Genomic DNA, 23,952 nt, shown 5'->3' with positions numbered 1-23,952 from the left:
TTCTTCATCCATTCTTCCACTGAAGGGCATCTAGGTTGTTTCCAGGATCTGGCTATTACAAATAATGCTGCTATGAACATAGATGAGCATATGCTTTTGTTGTATGATTGGGCATCTCTTGGGTAGATTCCCAATAGTGGAATTGCTGGGTCCTGGGGTAGGTTGATCCCGAATTTCCTGAGAAACTGCCACACTGCTTTCCAAAGTGGTTGCACAAGTGTGCATTCCCACCAGCAATGGATGAGTGTACCCCTTACCCCACAACCTCTCCAGCAAAGGTTATTATTGGTGTTTTGGATTTTAGCCAATCTGACAGGTGTAAGATGATATCTCAAAGTTGTTTTGATTTGCATTTCCCTGATAGCTAGGGAGGTTGAGCATGACCTTAAGTGTCTTTTGGCCATTCGAACTTCTTCTGTTGAGAATTCTCTGTTCAGTTCAGCGCCCCATTTTTTAATTGGGTTAATTGGCATTTTACCGTCTAGTCTCTTGAGTTCCTTATATATTTTAGAGATCAGACCTTTGTCAGTTGCAGTTTTTTGAGACAAGAGTCCACTGTGTATTTTTGGCTGGCCTCAAACTCATACAGATCCGCCTCCCTCAGTTTCTTGAATGCTAGGATTAAAGGTGCTCACCACACTAAATATCAGATTTTAATAATAAGGAACCAGGGGTGGGGATGGGGGTGTCATATGGAAACTCACTATATTATTCTCACGTTCTCATTTATTCCTTTATGTATTATTGTATACCTACATGAGTTTATGTGCACTTTGTGCATGTAGATGCATGCGTCATTTAAAAAAAAACTGTTCTAAAACATTCTGTTATTTGATGAGGGTAGGGGAACCAATCACCACCTGATTCCTGCCAAGGATCAGCCCAGAAAGGGCTTTGCCCTTAACAAAGATGGCATTAGCTAGCGTCGGGGGACGGCCTGACCAAGACAAAGAGGGCGGCCCCACAGGCAGGAACCGGAAACGCGCGTTGGGCGGTGCGTGGGGTACGGTGGGCGCTGGGACGCGCAAGCGGCGCGGGTCCGGGCATGAAGCTGGGCCGGGCCGTAGTGGCCCTGCTGCTGCTGGCGCCGTTTGCGGTTAGTGCCGTGGAGCCCATCAGCCTGGGCCTGGCCCTGGCCGGCGTACTCACCGGCTACATCTCCTACCCGCGCCTCTACTGCCTCTTTACCGAGTGCTGCGGCCAGAAGCGGAGCCTCAGCCGAGAGGGTAGGCGGGCACCAGGGTTGGGCACTGCGGCCGGGGGATGGCGCCGCGGTCAGGCCAGACTTTGGCCCGAGGCCTGGGAGATGAGTTGCCGAGCGCAGGATAGGGTGTCAGCCCTGCGTGGGGCTCACCGGGGCGGCCTCACCGCGTCTCTTCCGCTCAGCTTTGGGGAACATCCCCAAGTCCAGGCCTTCGGAAGTGCAGGGTTCGCGGCAGCAGGGTCCTTCTCCAAACCAGGCTCCGCGGCCTCTGACAACCTAGGAATGGGGCTGCATTTTGCCTGCTTGCTTCTCTCCTGACCAGAGTGATCTTTCCATTCCCAGCGCTGCAGAAGGATCTGGATAACAAACTCTTTGGACAGCATCTTGCAAAGAAAGTCATCTTAAACGCCGTGTCTGGTTTCCTAAGCAACCCGAAGCCCAAGAAGCCCCTTACCCTCTCCCTGCACGGATGGACAGGCACCGGCAAAAACTTCGTCAGCAAGATCATCGCAGAGAATATTTACGAGGGTGGACTCAACAGTGACTATGTGCACCTGTTTGTGGCCACGCTGCACTTCCCCCACGCCTCCAACATCACCCTGTATAAGGCAAGAGCATAAGTTGGCCGCCTTCGTGGATGACCCGGGTTTGGGTTTCTCTGTCTGGGACGGGATGTGGGAATTCCACGTCAGCGAGTGAGCCTCGATATGGCTCTTTGTATGTGAGTTCCTCTTTAAAAGGTGTGGACAGAGCTGGCTGTGGTTACATCAGCTGTTCTGGAGGCAGCAAGAAGCTGAAGGAACTACAATTGAGGATTGCTCCTGCAGTGCAGATCGGGACTGTGTTTCAAAGGGAACTATCCAGGGCTGGGGTAGCCCAGGGTAGAGCACTTACCCACACCCAGACCCTGCCCCAACCCCCCCATCCCCACCCCCCGCAGCAGGAGTGGTAGTGGATATGTAAGTTACTGAGGGTTTGTGTTACATCAAGCAATTAGACCACTAAAGGTTTATTGGTGACCTCTAGGCTCAGTAGCACTTGGCTGTGGTCAAATGGGGACATAATCAAGTCCAACATCAGGATCTTCAGGTCCCATTCGTATTGTGGACTTTTTGGACTCAGCTGTTGCAGCCTGCTTTTGGAGTTTAATTCTGGCTAACAGTCCACACCTGAACTCAGGTCCTAACCCTCCCTCCCTCCAGCTGTGGTGCGTGAGGTTGGTCAGCCAGCCTTTCTGGCTCTTTGTTACAGAATGTGCTTCACCCTCGCTTATGTGTACTCCCCTTCTGTTAAACATCGGGGTCACCATGACTGTGTGGCTTGGGGCAGGTTGTTTAGTCTGTGCCTGTGATCAGCTGGGTGTGTTGCACTCACCTGTATTGCCAGCAGGCTGAGGCAGGAGGATCACATGTTTGAGGCTAGTCTGGGCTACACAGTGAAGTGAGCCTCTGTTTGAAAGTAGACAGAGAGGACAAGTGGAGGAAGAAAGAAAAAAAAAAGGGAGCCCAGTAGCATTTGTTCAGGGGCTTTTAGGAGGCGGGTTAAAGTGTTCATGGGCGGTGCTTAGAGCTGTCTTGCTGTAGTGCCCTGCAGTCTGTTGTTCTGGTAGGAGACTGGGCAAAACTTGTCTGTTGGGTTCTAACAACTGAGTGAGTTCTGTGTAAAGGGTCACTTGTCTCATGGTCACTTGGGGTCTCTGAAGGTTCCTCTAAGGCAGTGGTTCTCAACCTTCTTAATGCTGCGACCCTTTAACCTCATGTTGTGGTGACCCCAGCCATAAATTTATTTTGTTGCTACTTCAGAACTATAGCTTTGCTACTGTTATAAATTATGATATAAATATCTGATATGTAGGATGTCTGCTCTGTAGCCTCTGAAAGGGTCATTTGACCCCAAAGGGCTTGAGACCCAGAGGTTGAGAATCGCTGCTCTAAGGGGAAGGCGGTCAGGCGGTCCATCCCTGCAGATTTGCCGCTTACATTAGATACAAATGGAACACTATAACCATGGTCACAGGAGCCAAGGGAAGACCCCTAAACAGCTGCTAACACTAGCTGTTCTGTAGAAAAGTGCATAGCTGCTTCCCTACCTCACCTCGGGACGATGCAAATGGCTGCAGAGTGAGGAGAATATTGGCTCAATTTTCTGAGGGAAATGCTTGAAATGGACTTAGTATGTAACTGACCTAGCCCGAGTGAGACCCTGATATCAGTTTTGGCATCTGGCCCACCAAAACACCAAATACAATTTTTTGTTTGTTTGTTTTTTGTTTTTTTGTTTTTCGAGACAGGGTTTCCCTGTAGTTTCTTTTTTTTTTTTTTTTTGTTTTTTTTTTTTTGTTTTTCGAGACAGGGTTTCTCTGTGGCTTTGGAGCCTGTCCTGGAACTAGCTCTTGTAGACCAGGCTGGTCTCGAACTCACAGAGATCCGCTCCCTGTAGTTTCTAAAGCCTGTCCTGGAACTAGCTCTTGTAGACCAGGCTGGCCTTGAACTCAGAGATCCGCCTGGCGTGCGCCACCACCGCCCGGCCAATTTTTTTTTTTTTTTTTTGAGACAGCTGCACCCATGTGTTCATTGCTGTAGTCTAGGCTGGCCCTGAACTCTGTTTTATTATTATTTTAGTTTAGTTTGTTTGTTTTTAAATTTTGTGTGTTTATGTGTACTTGTGAGCATGGGGGTCTTAGGTCTGTCTCTGGTGGTGTTCCTCAGGATCTGTCCACTTCTTTTTTTTTGATACAGGGTCTCTCATTGAAATAGGCAAGCACCAAAGATCCTGTCTTTGCCACGACTGACTTCCCTCAAAGGTGTTTGTAAGGCAGGCACTGTACCCAATAAGCCCTCCTCCCACCCCGGGCTGGAACTCTTGCTCTCTCTCAGCTGGGGCCACGGAGGCATGTCACCAAGTCCATCTCAGATGTGTTCTTATGGTCTGTACCTAGCTAGGCAGATTGAGTTCAGAAAGCCTCATCACGCCCTTCCCAAATGCTGAGCGCTCAAGTCCAGACTCCCTTAGAAAGCCCTGTGCACTGTTTTCCCGCCTGCGAGTCAGAGCTGCTCCACACTGGACTGCCGAGGAAGGGGTGGGATGACAGTGGGTTTCTGCCTCTTTCCAAGAGACTGTCCCACACAGGATCTATGTGACGTTGCCGTTGGCTGACAACAGCATCAGTGTGGCCGCAATGTGGTGTCACAAACCTGGAGCTTTGGCATAGGGCAGGGCTGGACTGATCTGTTTGCCCCAGCTTAATTATATTGTCCCAGGCAAGCTGCTGAAGTGCTCTGCACCCTGTATCCTCACCTGTGGCGTGGTTCTGATGCTACTCATACACGAAGTGATTGTGAGGGATAGGTGTGTGCGTGTGTGTGTGTGCATGTGTGTCTGTGTGCACATGCGTGTGTGTGTGTGTGTGTGTGATGTTCATAGCACAGTGTTCCAGAGGTGCAGCCATTGTCCTCAGGGGGTAAAGTTGTTCTGAGGGCCTGGGTGTGGCTCCGGTAGAGGGAGGGCTTGTTTAGTACTATTGAGGCGCTGGGTAGAGCTGCACAAAAAAAAAAACCTAAAGCCAATAGAATTGTACCCACTAGAACTCTAAATGGGCCCTCTTGTCCTTCAGGACCAACTACAGATGTGGATTCGAGGCAACGTGAGCGCCTGTGCTCGGTCCATCTTCATCTTTGACGAGATGGACAAGATGCACGCAGGCCTCATTGATGCCATTAAGCCTTTCCTAGACTACTACGATGTGGTAGATGATGTCTCCTATCAGAAGGCCATCTTCATCTTCCTCAGGTGAGGCTGTGGCTGGGATATGGTGGGAGACCCTTGCACCTGGACCTGGGGGCTTGGGGAGAAGTGCAGCCCCTCCTTGCTGCAATTATTTCTGCAGCAATGCAGGGGCAGAAAGGATCACAGATGTGGCTTTGGATTTCTGGAAAAGCGGGAAGCAGAGGGAAGAAATCAAGCTCAGAGACATGGAGCACGCCCTGGCCGTGTCTGTCTTCAATAACAAGAACAGTAAGTATAGCCATCCTTCAAGAATCCGACTTCTAGTCCTACGCCCTATGTCTTTCCAGCCTAGGAGCCAAACTTAATGTAGCCTCAGTGTTCCCCCGGGCCGGCTGACTCTCTGAGTGAAATCCGCTAACAAGCCACAGATCTTATATATTCCAAAGTTGGACTACACCACTCATACTTGGTTGAGACAGGGTTTTCTCTCCGTTCCTTGTAGAGGAAAAGCAGGCAGTTGAGCCAGGAGAAGGCCACTGTATGGCTGCAGGGAGGCTGGGAACTGGGTAAGGCCTCTCCCTTTGCGGTGCCCTAGGACTCTGCCCAGGCATGGCTGGGCCTTGCCACTGTACACGACACTCAGACACTTGGCCTGCTCATTTGCTTCAGTCTACCCTGTTGCCCTGTGGAGCAGTGGATGCCTGCTGGCCCGTTCTTTACACAGGACACCGAGGCTCAGTGCAGCTCCTTCCAGCCTGTGTCGCACTCCATCCTGCACTCAGAGCCTTGCAGCTCAGCTGCTTCTCCAGCTACTGTCACGCAACCTTTGGCCTTGAGCCTCAGGAGGCAGACAGCCATGAGGGTGGCTCACTGGCTGTCCACCTGGTCTTTGCTGGTCTCGGGTGTTGAGCTTTCCTCCTTGGAAACATGTTCACCGAGAAATCTGAGTTGAAGTTAGCTGACTGGAGCAGTGTGTTGTCCTATCCCTGACAAAGGGAAGACGACTGAGGAAAGACGAACATTTTGTTAAATGTTGAAAAGTCTTTCTTCATGCTCGAAAGGATGACTACACACAGCAGGAAATACAGATCGATGTGGCAGCAATACATCAGCGCACTGTGTTGAAGGTAGAGAGGACCTTCCACAGGGCTGTAGCCGGGATAGTCAAGGCACCTGACAGCAATGCTGGGGACAGTGAGAAGAGCAGTCTTAGGGGTACATGAGTTTGAGGTGTCCTGGCTGGGAGGAGACATTTCACTCAGGACACACATCTGAGTTGGCAGTATATGGATGTTTTTATATTTTTTGATGTTCAAATTCGAACCCAGGGCCTCACACATGCCACATAAGGGCCTACCACTAAGCAACACCCAGCCCACCTAGTGTCTTAAGATTGTGTAACCATCTGAAGTCTACTGGTTCTGCTGAGCACTTGGTGGGTCAGGTGGTAGCGTCCTGTCGTTCAGGCTGTGCTCGGGGTCTCCTCCCCAGCCAGGCCAGTTGTGCCCGGCTACAACCCCCAGGGCTCCGTGTGCACCTGGTACAGAGTAGCTCTTCAAGACAGCTGCTCAGTCAGGTCTGCTCTTTTCTTTTTTCTTGGGGGAGGGGGGGGATGGTTTGAGACAGAGTTTCTCTGTGGCTTTGGGGCCTGTCCCGGAACTTGCTCTGTGGACTGGGCTGGCATCGAACTCACAGAGATCCACCTGCCTCTGCCTCCCAGGTGCTGGGATTAAAGGCGTGCACTACCACCGCCTGACCAGTTTTGTTCTTTGCTGTGGCCACAGACAGGGTCCTCACTGAGTAGTCAGAGTGCAGGGCTCCTTTGGGAACTGAGTACATATACCTTGGGTTCTCTACACAGCTTGCATTGGGAGCCAGGACACAGAGACATGTCTTTTGGGGCATCCAGCAGGTGCTGAGTCAAATGTTCTCAGTACTGGGAGGCTGAGCCATGCAGAGCTAGATTTTTTGCAGGGAAGCATTTGTCAGAGTCCAGACCTTTGAGGTACACAGCCTTGACTGCACACATTAGCACCCAGGTGGTCTAGGTATTGCTTTCAGAATGCTCTGTGTGGTGTGGGCACTGGCAGCAGCAGTGAACTCCTCAGTTGCTGGTCCAGCTCTGAGGCCAGACTGTAGTTTTCTAGACGGATTGACCGGTGCAGTCTGTGTCTGGGGATACCCCTCCCTTATCTTTTCCGTGCCTCTTCCAACCTGCCCATCCGCTTCTCGCACTGCCTGGATCCCAGCACACAGTGTGGCACGTGTGTCCCTCTAGCCCACCTCCCGGCTCTAAGGTGACTGGAAGAGGCCTTTCCAAGCCCACAGCACTAGTGTCCCTTTAAAGCTTGTGTTTTTCATTTTTGTCTGTGTGTGCCTTTGTTGTATGTGTGTGCATGTGGGTGTCCAGATAGGGAGTTGCATCTACTGGACCCAGAGTTGCATGTGGTTATGAGCACTCTGGTGAGTACTGGGACCAACTCAGGTCCTCTGCAAGGAGCAGCAAGCCTTCACTGCTGAGCCATCTCTCTGGTCCAGAGGTGTCCCTTTATGTCACCCTGCCCTTGCTGTCAGAGCAGCCTCACAGGACAGTGTTTGTAGACAATTCCAGCTCCTGTGTCTCTCCCTCAGTGTGTGGAGATGGGGTGGTCTCCACTGGACACTAGTAGTTATGCCGGATGGACAGATGAATATCGAGTGGCACCTTTTTCTCTGTTTCCCAGGTGGCTTTTGGCACAGCAGCCTCATTGACCGGAACCTCATTGATTATTTTGTCCCCTTCCTGCCCCTGGAGTATAAGCACCTGAAAATGTGCATCAGAGTTGAGATGCAGTCCCGTGGCTATGAAGTAGATGAGGACATTATAAGCAAAGTGGCTGAAGAGATGACGTTCTTCCCCAAGGAGGAGAGAGTCTTCTCCGACAAGGGCTGCAAGACTGTGTTCACCAAGCTGGACTACTACCTGGATGACTGAGCCCTGCTGCAGATGCTCTCGCCCACACTGTCAGGCCACTCTCTCCCAGGAAGATGCTCAGGACACTTCCTGCTGAGGTTACCAGGTATCGCTTCGGGGACGGACTGTTTCTGCTCCTCAGAGTCTGCAGACACAGCATGGACCCAAAGCTTCCTGGAGCCTCCAGAGGATGAAACCTCCCAGCCTGCCCATTCCCAGGCTCATGGTATTTTTTTAAAAATTATGTTTTAATTTCAGGTGTTTCTGTTTTGAGGCAGAACAATTAAGTTTTATTGCAAATGTGATAACTTTATTTTAAATGGTTTTTAATATTATGAGAAACCTTTCCACTGTTGGCTTTGTGTGTCTTTTGAAGCTCTCAGGCTGACACCACCAGTGTTTCTACTACAGAAGTCCAAGCATGGGCACCTGCTGCATGAATGGCATCTTAGGGACTGACATCACCCTGCCAGGGGCTGTGCAGTGATTAGATAAGAGGACCGGATCACTATCACAGATGCAACGGTGTGCTCTTCCCTGAACTCCGAAGTGAAGTGGGAACAAGCTGAGTGGCACTGTGGGTGTCAGGTCCACTCCAGATGCCTGGCAGGCAGAGCTCCAGATGGGCTTGTTTTATGTACACACGGTGCCTGCCAAGGGGTAGGGCTCCTGCGGGTGTGGCTGCCGTTCAGGGCACTCACAGGGCTGGGTTTAGCAAGGCCTAAAGGGCCTGAGGGTTCAAGTCAAAAACTAGGTCAACTGCTGGCAGAACCACCCTCTACCTCCACTACAGCCTGTTCAGGGCTAAGATGATGGCTCCAAGTTCCCAGGAGTCACATCAGGTCTGACTACCCATCTAAAGATGGAGGAGCAGTCCTCTCTTCTGCTGAGTCCTGTAGATATGACAGAGTGGGTGCCGTGTTGGGCTCCTGGATGGGCAACTGAGAAACAAAGGGAGCAGCAGGGTGGCGGTGAAGAGGGCTCACCTTTCCAGACTGTTCTGTGATGGAGCAATGCTATCAGTGCTGATGAGAAGCCAGCTTAGCAGTTACCCTGAGACCTGGTCAACAAACAGAACTAGAACCAGGCTCTTTACCAGTTCTGGGCAGGAAAAGCAGCAATCAGATCTCTCTCGAGCTAGAATGCAGACAGCTATGGCCAGGTAGATATCGCCATTAGGAGGATGTTACATCTCTGGCAGCCCCCTGCCTCTGAACTGCAGAGCTTCTCGGGAAGGTAGAGAACTTAGGAGACGCCCCACTTTGGCCTCTACATGTATGTACACGCATGTGATTGCCTACCCCTCACAAGTGCAAACATACCAAAAGCCCAAAAGCAAACATTGATTTTTGTGTGATTCATTCAACCTGTGCATCCAGGTATGGAAAGGACACACGGGCAGCTCTAGAGCCTTCATTCGGAGCTCAGTTTGCTGCCAACAAATGAGGGGAAACTTAGTGAAAGTGGCATCGCACTGGCTTTATTAGTCCGCGTCCAGCTCTCCTCAAGCCTTCTCACAGGCAGGGTGGGGAGGCTGGGCCAGGCTCGGGCCTTTCCAGGTTACAGATCAGTAACAGCAGCAGTCCAAAGGTGGCAACACGTGTCCACATATTGCATCATTGTAAACAGAAAAGCTTGTTTCTTCTTGATTAGGCACTCAACAGGTTAAATGGTGACTTGGCTCCAACTCAAGAACATGACATGGAAGTCAGCCTCACTTTGGCAGGCTTTGTTTCCTCTTTGCTTTGACACAGGGTCTTTGTATGTAGCTCGGCGGGTTTTAAACTCGTCTTCCTAAGAGCTAAGATTACAGGCATGTACACCACGGGCCTGCCATTCCCTTGTGTGGCGGCCTAGACTGGCCTCCCAGGTCCTGGAACTAAAGGTGTGCACCACCACACCCAGTTCACCTTGGCATTTCTAAAAGACTAAATGTGATTCTCTATAAGGCGTTTCCACGTTAGAAAAATAGTCATTCTCCCACATTCTGTAAACACAGGGCAGAGTTCTCATGTCTGTGGCTGCATGGAGACTGTGGGACAGAGCAGCTCAGAAGGCCGGAACTGCAGGCCAGCTTTCCTGTCAGAGCAGCCCGGCCCAGTGCTGCCTAAGGACACCACCCTGAGAGGACACCTGGGACCCACCACAAACTGAGGGACTATGGAGTCCAAAATTGTGTCCATATCATTCCATGCTGCACATTTGACCCTAATCCCCCACCCCCTTAAAGAGTTTCCCGTAGCTCAAGCTGGCCTCAAATTCACAACATAGAGGAACCCTGAATCCTCATTTTCCCGCTAGGATGGTGGGCACTGTGCCCCGACACCCAGCAACAATAAAAGCCTGGGAATACTAAGAATACTTATTCTATTTTATGTCCTTCCTAAGTTTGGTTTTTGAGACAGGGTTTCTCTGTGTAACAGCCCTGGATGTTCTGAAACTCACTTTGTAGATCAGGCTGCTCTCAAATTCAGAGATCCACCTGGCTCATCTCCCAAGTGCTGGACTAAAGATATGCGTGCACCACCACTGACTGGGCATTTCTTAGGTTTTAAAATACATGGCACCTTATACTTTATTACCTAAGGTTTAGAAGTAAAAAACATGTTTTAAAAATATTCATGTCCTTTAAAAAACTCGACATTTCTGGTATGTGTGGCCACTCCTTTGGACGGAGTCTGAGCATACTATGTGTGGCCAGGCAGGCCCTGGCCCAGAGCTCACTCTTCCTATGCATGCTGTACCTTCAGAGTAAGTTTAACAGGCAAACAGGAACCAAAGACCTCCAAAGCTTCAGCCTGTTCTGACAGGACCAGGATGAGGCTAGGACGAGGTCGAAGGCAGGCTGTAACCCACACAAAGTAGGAGACAGGCGAGAGAATTTCACAGTGGGGGCTGCGAGAGCAGCAGCTAAGGTAAGGTATAGCCTCAAAAGGCTCTGTGTCCCAGTGTGCCACAGGAGCCTCAGAGGGAGCCCCCACTACTCACGCTGACAGTTCAGCCAAGATCAAGTCCACATACATGCTCCCCTCAGAGATCAAGCATCTGTCAATGCCACCAGCTTCTGAAAACTGTCATAGAGTGCCAGCTCAGGGCAAGGAAAAAACAAAACAAAAAAACCAAACACAGGTGGGTGCTCCTGGAAGGAAAAATCTGGCTCCTCAAGGCTGCAGCCCATTAGTGGCACCTGAGGCACGGTACCTTGGCCACACAGGGTCTGTGTTCATGTTTCTAGGCACTTGGTTCACAGTAGCAGTGTTAGGGTTCTACAAGTTCACTTGAGCTGCTGCCGTGCAGAACCAACAGCATCCCCAGAGTCCACAGGTGCAAATGTGCAAAGCCTCAAGGGGGTCCTGGAGGGGGTGGGAGGCTCCCCTGAATCCTCCCACCCCCTGGGGTGAAGAGCTCAATAGAAATCTAGCCGTGACTGCACAGTCTTGCAGCCCTTGTCCGAGTAGATCTTCTCGTCCTTGGGGAAAAATGTCATTTCATCTGCCACTCTGGTGACAATGTCTTCATTGACAGCATGCCCTCGGGCCCGCATCTCTGCCCGCACACACATCTTCACGTGTTTGTACTCCAAGGGCAGGAAGGGGATGAAGTAGTCGATGAGGTTCTTGTCTATCAGTCCACTGTGCCACAGACCACCTGCAGAACAAGACAGGGTCTCCTGTCATTGCCACCTGGACACACCCATCTCTGATCCCGGTTCATAGTCCATCCTTCATGTCTTTTCAAGACAGGGTTTCTCTGTAGCTTTGGGGCCTGTCCCGGAACGCACTCTAGACTAGGCTGGCCTCAAACTCACAGAGATCCGCCTGCCTCTGCCTCCTGAGTGCTGGGATTAAAGGCGTGCGCCACCACCGCCTGGCCATCCTTCATATCTTTACCCTTCCAGAGACTCTGTCAAGTGACATACACCCTCATAACACCCTAAGAAAACTCCCTATGGCAGCAAAGCCGCAAGCAAGAGTGACACTGGCTTCTTAAGACACTACTGAGAAGCAGTTCAATGCTACAGAGCACTGGGTGCCCCTCCCCCCCCCCCCCCCCCCCGCGCTCCCCAGTGGACTCACTGTGTTTGTTGTTGAAGACGCCCACAGACAGCACAGACTCCAGGTCCTTCAGCTGGATCTCTTCCCTCTTCCTTCCTGCCCGCCAGAAGTTCAGGGCTGTCTGAGTTATCAGGTCCCCGCCTGCATTACTGAGTTGGCCAGAGATGCAAAGACCAGTATCACACTTCAGTTCTCCCCACCTCTCTGCCAAATGCACTCAGCCAAAGCTCATAAGGTATCACCACAGCACGGCATGACACCCCCACTTTCAGTGCTCCAGAGATTTGTTTCTTTGAGATAGGTTTCTCTCTACTCTGTAGACCAGGCTGGCCTTGAATTTAACTCCCAAGTGCTGGGATTAAAGGTGTGTGCCACCGCCACCACCCAGCTAGTGCTCCAAAGCTCTAATTCAGGACTATCTGCACCATGCTACCAGACAAGGGCAAAAGCATGTCTACCGGCAAGAAATGTAAATGTTTGTTGCTTAGAGGGGCTGACAGGGGCACAAAGTGCCTCACTGAGGGATCACTCTGGCTGATCCCCGACCCAGTTCTATGCCAGACTGACACTGGGAAGTGAAAATTGACAAATGAGCACATGGCTTTGCCAAGCTGGCAATTCTGTCCTGGATGGCCGAGAGAACCTCATTCTAAGACTTATAGTGCCTGAGAAGCCTCCTTGGCTGACCTGAGGAAGATGAAGACGGCTTTGCGGTAGGAAATCCCATCCACCTGCTCATAGTAGTCGAGGAAGGGCTTGATTGCATCAATGATCCCAGGATGCAACTTATCCATCTCATCAAAGATGAAGACGGAGGTGCTACACGCGCTCACATTGCCTCGGATCCACTTCTGGAGCTGGTCCTAGACCAACCATAAAGAGAGGCACAGCTCAGAGGATGAGGGCGAAGGGCTCCCTGGGCTTTGAAAAGCCATCAGCCACATTTGTCTCCACACAGCAGGCAGACACTTTCCAAACTACCACAGGTGGAAAGGCCACCTAAGCCTGGCCACCTGAGTTCAATCCCCAGGACCCACATGGAAGGAGAGCCGACTCCTCAGACCATCTACTGACCTCCACATACACGCCCACGGCATGCTGGTACATGCACCTGTAACCTCAACCTTCCCCAACAAAATGGGAAGTAGAGAATCGGGCAGAAGCTGGTTGGCCAATTCACCCAACATATAGTACAGCAGCCTCAAACAAGGAAGAAGGTCAGAGCCCTGGAGTCGCTTCTGTCGGGGCATTTATTACAGCAACAGCAAAGAGACCAAGACGCCAGCCAGGCACAGAGCAGTGACAGCTGGACTCAGACCTTCACAAGGCAATGGCGACAGCTTTGGATTGACACGGCGAGTACAGGAGCAGTCCTGGCCGACAGGAAAAGCACGGACTACATTGCCAGCCCCTTTGCTTTCTTTCAACACCCAAGCAACAGCCTCTCACCCCCTATATGGGGGAGGCCACAGCCATGAACCACGCCCTGCATATACTGTAGTCCAAGAGATCTATAATAAAATGTGGAAAACATGAACATTGTTTGTGGTGGGGGCTGTAACCTCGTGGCAACAGCATATCCTCAGCATGAACAAGCCTTGCTTTCGGGGGCTGGAGAGATGGCTCAGCAGTTAAGAGCACTGGCTGCTCTTCCAGCGGTCCTGAGTTCAATTCCCAGCACCCACATGGCAGCTCACAACTGTCTGTAACTCCAGTTCCAGGGCATTTGACTCTCACATCAATGAACATTTTTTTAAAAAAAAACCAACAAAACCTTGCTTTCTATCCCCAGCACCTAAAAAACAACTGTCCCTCCTCCCTTTGGCACTCCTCACTGCTTTCAAAGATTCACTTTCATTTCCTTCTTCCCTTAGTTTCTGTTTGCTAGCCAGTTCCTGGAAGGACCAACAAGCCAGCCAGTTAACTCAGAAGCAGCCAATGCACTGTGCAGAGATCACACAAGGAGAAACAGTCTGGAGGTGTGGTTCTTTAAGACCCGAGGATGGAAGGAGCCAAGGGAATCAAAACTGCACCCTGCAAAACACAGGGCCAAGCCCAGGCTGCAGCACAGGGGAGAGCTTTCGATGAGGCCATTAGACTGTCCCACCTAACACCTTTTGCCCAGCTGGGAAGGCGAGTCACTTTTTGGGTGCCTAGGATCCAGATGGGAGGCGCTGAGTGCAGGCCATACAAATCAGTCACTTTGCCTCTCATCTTTTCTCGTTCTAGCTCCTTCTCCCGCCCCCAAATTCCAGGGACTGAACCTATGGCCCCCAAACACTGGCTGGCTCCACCCCCCCCTTTTTTCAGAAGGTTTCTCTAGGTGGCCCTGGTTGTCCTGAAACTTCCTCACGTAGACCAGGCTGGCTTTGAACTCAGATCCACCTGCTGGAATTAAAAGCATGTGCCACCATGCCCAGCAGCTGGCTCCTTCTTCTAACATTCATAGCATCCCCTACCTCACTGGATTATTCTGGAATAGCTTTTTAAGAGAAGGTGCTGTGCAGTGGTGACACACACCTTTAGTCCCAGCGCCCAGGAGGCAGAAGCAGGCAGATCTTTGTGAGTTCGAGGCCAGTATGGTCTTATGGTCTACAGAGTGAGTTCCAGGCCAGCCAAGGCCACACAGAGAAACACTGTCTCAGAAAACAAACAAACAATAAATAGAAGACTGGGCATGGTGAGGCACACCTATAATCCCAGCACTAAGGTGGGGGTAGAAGAATCAGAAGTTCAAGGCCAGCCTCAGCTATGTAGTGAATTTGATACCAACCTGGGCAACATGACCCTATCTAAGACCCCCACCACCACCCCATACACACACATGCTTTAAGATGAGCAAAAGTGGTGGATGACTGTTAATCTCAGTCCTCAGAAAGCTGAGGCAGTCGGATCCAGCTTGGGCTACACAATGAGACCTTAACTCAAAAAAGCATAAATAAATACAGACTAGGCGTGGAAGCCCACAGCTTTGGTCCCAGCACTTGGGAGGCAGAGGCAGGAGGAGCTCTCTGAGTTCCAAGCCTGGCAGAGCTACACAGTGGAACTGTGAACAAGTAACAGAAAAAGGAAAAAGTGAGGCAGAGAAGCTGGATGGAGCTATTGCAAGGCAGAGAGAAGCAGAGGCCAAGACTGCTGAGCAGGTAGCAAAGGTTTCCTTGCCTGGTACAGTTTTGTCTTCTGCTCATGAGGGAAGTGCAGGGTAGAGACGAACAGGTGGACAAAGTTACTCTTCAGGCCTTTTGGGTGCAGGTTTTCAGCCACAATCTGGCTAATAAAATTCTTGCCCGTGCCAGCCCAGCCGTGCATGGACAGAGTCAGTGCTTTCTTGGGATTTTTATTGTTCTTGAAGCCGGTCAGTGCCTTGAGAATCACTTCGGTGGCGAGGTGCTGTCCAAACAGCTTTGCCTCCAAGTTCCGCTTGAGGGCTGCGGAGGCCAGCCCGAAACAGAAAGAAAAGTACACGTTAAAAAAGCACCTGAAACTGGCCGGAGAGGGGCGCAGCTTAGCGGCTGACCCAAGTTTCAGAGCCCGGACCGTAAGGATCTAGAATCAGACCCTTTAAGCGGCAGTTCTCCTTAACCCTTAAGTGTCTGACAATGAAGCTACGCGGATTCTTTCATCCAGGCAAGAGCCATTTCGCCGCTGAGCTCCGTGCTAGTTTTCCCGCCACCCCTGCCGGCTAGGAAAAAAAAAAAAAAAAAAAAGCAAGAGCTAAAGGCGGGCGGGCTTCCAGGGTGGAGGTGCACGCCGGACCCCCAGTGCAGGGGCGCACAGCCAGCCCCGCTGCGTCCAGTCTCCGGGCGGTCACCGCAGGGAAGGCCTGCGAAGGTGTGGCGAGTCTGTGTCCCGCGGCGCGTCCGGCTGGAGATGGAACCGAACGCCCGGAGCCGTCCCGCCCGCCCCGACCTGCCCGCGGGCACGTACCCGACGCGTTGAGGGTCCGTTCCTCGTTGCAGCACTCGGAGAAGCGGCAGAACGCGCCCGAGTAGGACAGGTAGCCGGTGAGCAACGACGCGGCCCCGATGGCGATGGCCATGCTCACCGGCTCGACCGCCGCCGCGATGCGGGCGGCCAGCAGAGCCCAGAGGGCCGCGGAGCCCACGAACGCCCTGATGCTCCGCATCGCGCGCCACCCAGAGAAGTAAAGCCAGGCTCGAATTCAGTCCCAGCACAGCGGCAGACCTGCTTCCGGTATGCACGTCACTTCCGCCGGCCGAAAGAGCGGCAGCACTGGAAAGGGGCGGGAGGCTTGAGGCGCCTTTCTTCTGAGCGCCCTGAAACCCTCTAGGATCCTGTGTTCTCCTCCACCCACCCCAGGGTTTCTCTGTTTATCCTTGGCTAACGTGGAACTCGCTGTGTAGACCAGGCTGGCCTTGAACTCTTAGAGGTCCGCTTGCCTCTGCCCTCCCGAGTGCGTGGATTAAAGGCGTGTGCTTCACGCCTGATTTTAAGAGGTTTTCGTCAGGTCTACAAGTCTACAAGAGCTGGTTCCAGGACAGGCTCCAAAGAGAAACCCTGTCTCGAGAAACAAAACAAACAAACAAAAAGGTCTTAATTTGATTTTTTCTGTTTTTTTTCTAAATTAGTGTGTGTGTGTGTGTGTGTGTGCGCGCGCGCGCGCGTGTATGTATGCCGGAGAGATAGTTCAGTGGTTAAGAGCTCAGTTCAATCCCGTGCACCCCACATCCTGGCTCTTTAATGGTATGTAACTCCAGTTCCAGGGGCTCTGACACCCTCTTCTGACCTTTGTGAGCACTGCACACACATGACACACAACAGGCAAAACACTCTATACACATACACAAACATACATAGAGACGGGCAGTGGTGGTGCACGCCTTTAACTAGCTCTCGTAATTTAAATAACCCAGATCTTTTAATCTACATTCTTTATTGTGGCTTTGTCACCTTTCCTCTGTACTGCCTGTGCTGCTTCCTCCTTGTCTCCTGGCATCTCCCTTCTTCCCAGTGTCCCCTCTGCTCTGCCTGGAAATCCAACTCAGGTCGCCATGCCTGCACAGCAAGGGCGCTTCCCCAGCAGAGCCATCACTATAGATCTTCTTAGTCTTCAGCAATCACTCTACCACTAAACTACACCCAAAATTCGCAGGGCCTTTTGTTTGTTTGAGACAGGGTTTCTCTGTGTAGCCTTGGCTGTCCTGGCAAACTCAGGTCTGCTGGCTTCTGCCTCCCAAGTGCTGGGATTAACGGCATAGGCCACTACTGACAGGTTCATAGGACCTTTTGGGGTTTTTGTTTGTTTTTCAAGACCGGGTTTTTCTGTGTTAACAGCCCTAGCTGTCCTGGAACTAGCTCTGTAGACCAGTCTGGGCTTGAACTCACAGACAGAGATTTGCCTGCCTCTGCCTTCAAGTGCAGGGATTAAAGGCATGCACCACCACCCCTCTGATAGGACCTTTTTTTAAAAAAAAAAAAAAATTTATTTATTATGTATACAATGCTCTGTCTGTATGTATGCCTACCCACCAGAAGAGGGCACCAGATCTCATAGATGGTTGTGAGCCACCACGTGGTTGCTGGGAATTGAACTCAGGAACTCTGGAAGAGCAGCCAGTGCTTTTAACTCTGAGCTATCTCTCCGGCCCCCCTGATAGGACCTTTTTAAGAGCCTTTCAGAATCCCAAATTTGGGATTTGTCATCCTGTCTCATTTCCCTTGGACTGTGACAAGCACTCGCACATCTGCCCTTCTCTAGCCTTCCTGAACTGCTGGCGAGCCTACTTGGTGTGAGGCCCAGGGCTGAGCATCCGGGATATGGAGCACTTAGAGATACATGATAGAGTTTCACAAGTAAATTCAGACATTCGTCCATGCTGCATGCCACATGGCAGGCCCCAGGCTGCTTTCTGGGAAGACAACAGCAGTGCAGATTGCAGATTGGCTGCCCAAAGAACTCAATCAAGTTTGGCAAAGCCTGGGCTAAGAATATGTGGACTGCTGTAACAGTCTTTCTTCCTGGTGAATGATCCTGGCAGACTTGGTCCTGCCTTTCAGGACTTACAGGCTGTGGGGGAGGCAGGCAAAGGGACAAGGAACAATATTGAGCCATCAAAGTTCAGGGACCCTGGAAAAGGAAAAGCCTTTGCCTAAGTTGGAGATTAAAGGTATTATTCAAACAAAACCAACCAAAACCCAAGCAGTGGCATGGTCTATTAGAGAGCGCAGCTCGTAGACAGTCCGTTTGAGGAGCTGAGGACAGCGCACATCGCACATCGTGGAGAGTATTGAGGGGTAAGAATAGAGGACAGTGCAGAGATCAGAAGGCTTGCAGACACTGAACGAAGTTAGCTCATGCTCTGGAGTAGAGTTGGGAGCCACAGGCTCCCAATAAGGACAACAGAGCCTACTCAGAGATCATTCACCAGGAAGAAAGACTGTTACAGCAGTCCACATATTCTTAGCCCAGGCTTTGCCAAACTTGATTGAGTTCTTTGGGCAGCCAATCTGCAACAGATATCTCATGAACTCTGGCTGCGGGTGAGACCCAGCACCATGTACAGTACCAGGCCTACACCAGGGGACAGGACAGGTGTTCCTGACCTCATGACAGAGCAACTGGTTATGACTGTTCTTATTTCTGGGGGGTTAGGACAAAAGCTAAGGCCCCAAGGGATCCTGAAGGCTGATCTCAGTGACCTGTCCCAGTGTAATACTTAAAGTGATGATTGATAGTGATTGTGAAAGAGTTTTTTTAATATTTTATTTATTTACTATGTATACAATATTCTGTCTGTGTGTATGCCTGCAGGCCAGAAGAGGGCACCAGACCTCATTGCAGATGGCTGTGAGCCACCATGTGGTTGCTGGGAATTGAACTCAGGACCTCTGGAAGAACAGGCAATGCCCTTAACCTCTGAGCCATCTCTCCAGCCCCCTATGAAAGAGTTTTTATCAATGTATCACATTAGGAAGAGAAGAAGAAAAGGGGACCAGTGACCCCAAGTCCATCTTCTGGACAGTGACACAGACTTTAGCTTTAGATAGAGGAGGAATTGGGACAAGGGACAGGAGGCATGCACATAGTTAAGCACTTCTGGTCAAAGGGTGGCCTGGTTGATCATTAACTCAGTTCTAGTTCTGGATGATGACTTACGGGAATCTATACTCTTTGAAGGAACAAGCCAGTTATCAGGAGCGTGCTCCAGCCATCCCTTCAGAGACAATTGTCTTCACAGGATGCTGTGCTGGCTCACCCAAGATTGCCATATGGATGTTGATTGATCAGGCCTGTTCTGGAAATCCAAGCTGACTGAAGGGTTAGGACAATGACTGGAGCCCATTTTGTCATTCTGAAATATGATACAATGCGGTAAAATCAGGCGTGGTGGCACACAAAGGCAGGTGGGTCTCTGAGTTCAAGGCCAGCCTGGTCCACAGAGTGAATTTCAGGACATCCAGGGGTGTCACACAGAGAAACTCTTATCTCAAAACAAAACAAAACAAAACAAATCAAACAACAACAACAACAGCAACAACAACATAAAAACCAAAAGACAACAAAAAACTGATAGTAGTTACCTGTATCTCAACAATTGGAAGACAGAGGCTAAAAGATTGGGAGTTAAAGGTCATCCTTGGCTATACAGTGAATTTGAGGCTAGTCTGGGCTAAGTAAGACCCTTTCTCAACACACACACACACACACACACACACACGAAGGAAGAAAGAAGAGAAGACACTGGGCAGTGACTCACACTTTTAGCCCCAGCACTCAGGAGACAAAGACAAAGGCAGGTGAGTCTCTGTGAGTTTGAGACCAGATTGGTGTACAGAGCGAGTTTTAGGACAGCCAGGGCTGTTACACAGAGAAAACATGTCTTAAGAAACCAAAATACCAACTAAACAAACAAAAAGGAAGAGACACGATGAAGGCAGAGCGGCCAGGCTTCACCATGCTTTAGTCACCTTGTGGGACTGCCTGCAAGTAAGGAGACAGTGCCTGTCACATTCTGATCACCTCGGACCTATATTGAGTAGCAGTGGTCAAGTCTATAGAAGGGAGGGGCCAGCTCTGTAGCTGAAACAATGGTCCAGAGGAGCTACTGGTGGCGTGAGCTAAAACACAAGCAGTGGCGGGCAGAGAAAGGGACTTGAGACTCGGCTTAGATGTGGAGCCAGGACCAGGGACACGGTGTGATTCCTGGGGGCAGGAACACCATGGAGACAGACGGAGAACAGAAGGGTGAGGAGGTTGTTCAGATCCCATGGTCTTGTCTATCTTGGTGATTCTGAATAGCTAGGGTAGCCAAGACCTGAGAGCCATAGATTCAGCATCAGGAGAGGATGCTGGCTGCTGAATGCTTTTAGTTGTGGGATATTTGTACACTATGTGACAATGTATTTCTGTGATTGGTGTAATAAAAAGCTGAACGGCCAATAGCTAGGCAGGAGGTATAGGTGGGACTTGTGGGCAGAGAGAGAACTCTGGGAAGAAGAAGGCAGAGTCACCAGCCAGACATGAGGAGGCAGCATAAAAAGCCATGTGACAGAAAGTAGGTTAAAGTAAATGGGTTAATTTAAGTTATAAGAGTTAGTGGGACAAACCTAAGCTAAGGCCAAGATTTCATAGTTAATAATAAGTCTCTGTGTCATTATTCAGGAGTTGGCAGTACAGAGAGTTGCTGTGTCCTCCATGCAGGAGGTGAAAGGACAAGGAAGGCCTCGCCAGCGTTAATCTTGTGTGTGACAACTGAGGACCCAGTCAGACTACCTCTCAAGTCTCTGTGTATAGACGTGTGTGTGTGTGTGTGTGTGTGTATGTGTGTGTGTGTGTGTATGTGTATGTGTGTGTGTGTATGTGTGTGTGTATGTGTGTATGTGTGTGTATGTGTGTATGTGTGTGTGTATGTGTGTGTGTATGTGTGTGTGTGTATGTGTGTGTGTGTATGTGTGTGTGTGTATGTGTGTGTGTGTATGTGTGTGTGTGTGTATGTGTATGTGTGTGTGTGTATGTGTGTATGTGTGTGTATGTGTGTGTGTGTGTGTATGTGTGTGTGTGTGTGTGTGTGTGTGTGTGTGTGTGTGTGTGTAGCTACACATGCATCAGAGTGTCTATGCAGAGCCTGGGCAGGCAGATCTCTGTGAATTTGAGGCCAACCTGGTTTACAAGAACTAGTTCCAGGACAGACTCCAAGGCTACAGAAAACCTGTCTTGAAAAACCAAAGAGGGAGTGAAGGAGAGAGAGAGAGAGAGAGAGAGAGAGAGAGAGAGAGGGAGGGAGGGAGGGAGGGAGGGAGGGAGGGAGGGAGGGAGGGAGAGAATCTTGACCTCCACACACAGCCCTGGCTGACCTGGAACTAGCTATGTAGTAGAACTAGGCTGGCTTTGAAACTTGAACTCACAGAGATTTGAGATCCACTTGCCTCTGCCTCCCAATTACTGAAATTAAAAGTTTTCACAACCATGTCTGGCTACCATCTCTCTCTTTTTTTGGGGGGGGGGTGAGGCTCCAGCTTTTTTGTCTTCCACCTTCTTTTTTAAGACAAGATCCCTCACTGAATCTGAAGCCCATCCATTTAGCTAGACAAGCTGCCCAGTGAGCTCTAAGGATCCATCTGTCTCCATCCCTTCATTCCCCATGGCTGGGGTTACAGAGCAGGCATGCAGCAGTATCTGGCTATTTTCTGAGTGCTGAGGATCTAAACTCAAATCCTTTACCATTGGAGCCATCTCCCAACCCCTAACACTCCTAACACTCCTGTGTAGAAGCTAGCTCGATTCAGGAAATAACCAGGCCAGCTTAAGGATAAACAATTATATATTTTTTATTCATTTATTATGTATACAATATTCTGTCAGTGTGTGTGCCTGTAGGCCAGAGCCACCATGTGGTTGCTGGGAATTGAACTCAGGACCTTTGGAAGAGCAGGCAGTGCTCTTAATCGCTGAGCCATTTCTCCAGCCCCAAACAATTATATTTTTAATTGTTATAAGGGGAAACTCACCCCACAAGAATGGGAAGTCCGAGTTCGAAGTCCGAGTTCCACTGTGTCCAGTGGGAATCACCCAGAGAGAGAGCGCGCACCTGGTCCGTCCCGGTTTTTCTTCCTGGGTCTAGGTAGCCATTCCCTAACTAGGCTCCACTTTTTTTTATTTACAATTTTATTTAGTAATAAGAGTTCAAGAGTTTAATCCAATTTTCAGATCACATCTCGTAAACAATTCTTCATTCTGTTAAAGGGATGAATTAAATATTCTCATTTCTTAAGAAGCTGGTGCCTTACTATGAAGAAAGGAGCAGCAAATCCAGATCCAAAATACACAGTCATCATCGCCAGAACCGCCACTTGTTCTCCATCGAAAATAGCAAATTCTTCCCTGGGCCCTGCTCATAGTGGCTGCCATGGACCAGACCACGGAGACGGTGAACCTCAGGACACTCTGGCCCAACATGGCACCGCGGGAAGGTCGGTGAGGGGTGCATGGGGGGAAGGCCGAAGAAATGGCCGCACTGCCACACCCTCTTCCTTCACAACCTTGCTCTACCGAAGTAGGCTCCACTTCTTAAAGGTGATTGGTTAACAGCGCTTCCCCCATCGCTCCTGCAGTGGGAGTTTACATCCCACTGGATCTTAGAGACCAACTTTCAAACCACGGCAGCAATCTACCATATCCTGCAGGATGTGTAGGCTTTGTGATCTCACTAGTCACAGGTATCAGTGACTAAGCTTTTGTGACTCCAGAATGTCACTCCAAATACTTTCAGAAATTGTGGCAGCACCCAGAGTCAGTGAACCTTCTCTGTCACACAGGCACGGCCTGGGCAAGTTCTCTGCACATATGCATGGGTCAAAGCTGGGGGTCACATCTGTCTCTTCCTCTGCATGGTTGGCAAGTGTTGTTGGTTTCTCAGCAACTCTGAGAAGAAAAAGCACTCCCACTCTCCAGATAGGGAAACTGAGGCACGGGGTGGTACTATCACATGTCCAGGGCCACTCAGATAGGGAGAGAGGGACCAGAGCTAGGGCCATGACTCTGGGCTGCTTCTTCACCTCCCGTGGCTGCACTCCAAAGGACATGCTAGGCCTACCCAGATGCATGCCTGCTTTCCATCCTGGTTCCAGCTGAGGAACAGATGAAATAATAAATACCTGTAGTTGGGTTGTGTTATTTTTTTTTTTAAAAAAAACTCTTTGCTCTTAGGGGACCACCATAGCATAGACAAATGTAACATATCCTAAAGTAATATTCTACAACAGGGAGACAGTAGGAATGGGGATGGGGAGGCAGTGGGCATGGGGGAGGCAGTGGGCATAGAGAGGCAATGGGCACGGAGAGACGTCCTTTGGTGGATTTTTCCTTGACTTAGGCCTGTTGTTTGCAGCTCTAAGACAGGCTTCTCAAGGGTACATAAGAATGACCAATGCTGAGGACCCTGGTTCCAGAAACTCAACCTCTTTCCATAACCCAGTGGTTTCTGGCTCCACGGAAAGAGGAAATGTCAATGGACACTTTCTCCACAGACAAGATGTGAGAGGAAAGGAAACCAAGAGCGCTCCCTGTCCATCTTACTAAGGCACATGCTACAGGACACTTGTACACTGTGTAAAGATGGAGCATTCTGGTTTACTTAAAAGCTGAATGATCGATAGCTGGGCAGGAGAGGTTAGGTGGGACTTCCGGGAGAGCGAGGAACTCAGGAGACGAACTAGGCTCAGAGGAGGACGCCAGCGAGACACTGAGGAAGTTGGAGGTACAGAATAGAGAAGAGATAAAAAAAAACCACGTGGCAGAACGTAAGTTAATAGAAATATATTGAGTTATAAGAGCTAGTTGGGAATAAGCCTAAGCTAAATGCCGTGTTATCATTTGGGGTCTGCCGGTCCAGAGAAAGTCGGACAAGGACGCCTGACTACAGATACATTTGAGGATGAACGTGGTGACTCAATTCTTTGATTCCAGGCAGAGAGGGCAGGCTATCTCTGTGAGTTTGAGGATAGCCCACTCTACATGGTAAGTTCCAGGCTAGATGAATTACATGGTGAAACTC

The 23,952-nt window shown here is 50.3% G+C and overlaps 2 protein-coding genes and 1 pseudogene across 3 annotated transcripts; 1 reads left to right on the top strand and 2 right to left on the bottom strand.

Annotated features, from left to right (window-relative positions):
* Positions 1–973: 973 nt before the first annotated feature.
* Positions 974–8,238, top strand: Tor1a (torsin family 1 member A). The gene is made up of 5 exons (XM_038336865.1): positions 974–1,226; positions 1,547–1,812; positions 4,818–4,993; positions 5,091–5,218; positions 7,654–8,238. The coding sequence occupies exons 1-5, from the start codon at positions 1,046–1,048 to the stop codon at positions 7,902–7,904; spliced, it is 1,002 nt and encodes a 333-aa protein (XP_038192793.1). The 5' UTR covers positions 974–1,045; the 3' UTR covers positions 7,905–8,238.
* Positions 8,239–9,341: 1,103 nt separating this feature from the next.
* Tor1b (torsin family 1 member B) lies at positions 9,342–16,120 on the bottom strand. 2 transcript variants are annotated; one of them, XM_038336864.1, is made up of 6 exons: positions 15,866–16,120; positions 15,101–15,366; positions 12,626–12,801; positions 11,960–12,087; positions 11,284–11,531; positions 9,342–11,248 (listed from the first exon to the last, which is right to left on the bottom strand). In XM_038336864.1, exons 1-5 carry the CDS (start codon positions 16,062–16,064, stop codon positions 11,290–11,292), a joined length of 1,011 nt encoding a protein of 336 aa, XP_038192792.1. In that variant the 5' UTR covers positions 16,065–16,120; the 3' UTR covers positions 9,342–11,248; positions 11,284–11,289. The 2 variants fall into 2 exon arrangements, with proteins under 2 accessions (XP_038192792.1, XP_038192790.1); XM_038336862.1 differs by having other exon boundaries at positions 9,342–11,531.
* A 6,039-nt stretch (positions 16,121–22,159) lies between these two features.
* Positions 22,160–22,355, bottom strand: LOC119820013 (annotated as a pseudogene).
* Between the last annotated feature and the right edge of the window lie 1,597 nt (positions 22,356–23,952).

The sequence above is a fragment of the Arvicola amphibius genome, chromosome 7, assembly GCF_903992535.2.
Source record: "Arvicola amphibius chromosome 7, mArvAmp1.2, whole genome shotgun sequence".
Taxonomy (NCBI): Eukaryota; Metazoa; Chordata; class Mammalia; order Rodentia; family Cricetidae; genus Arvicola; species Arvicola amphibius.
Note: the sequence above shows the minus strand (reverse complement) of the source record. Positions and strands in the feature narration are given on the sequence as shown.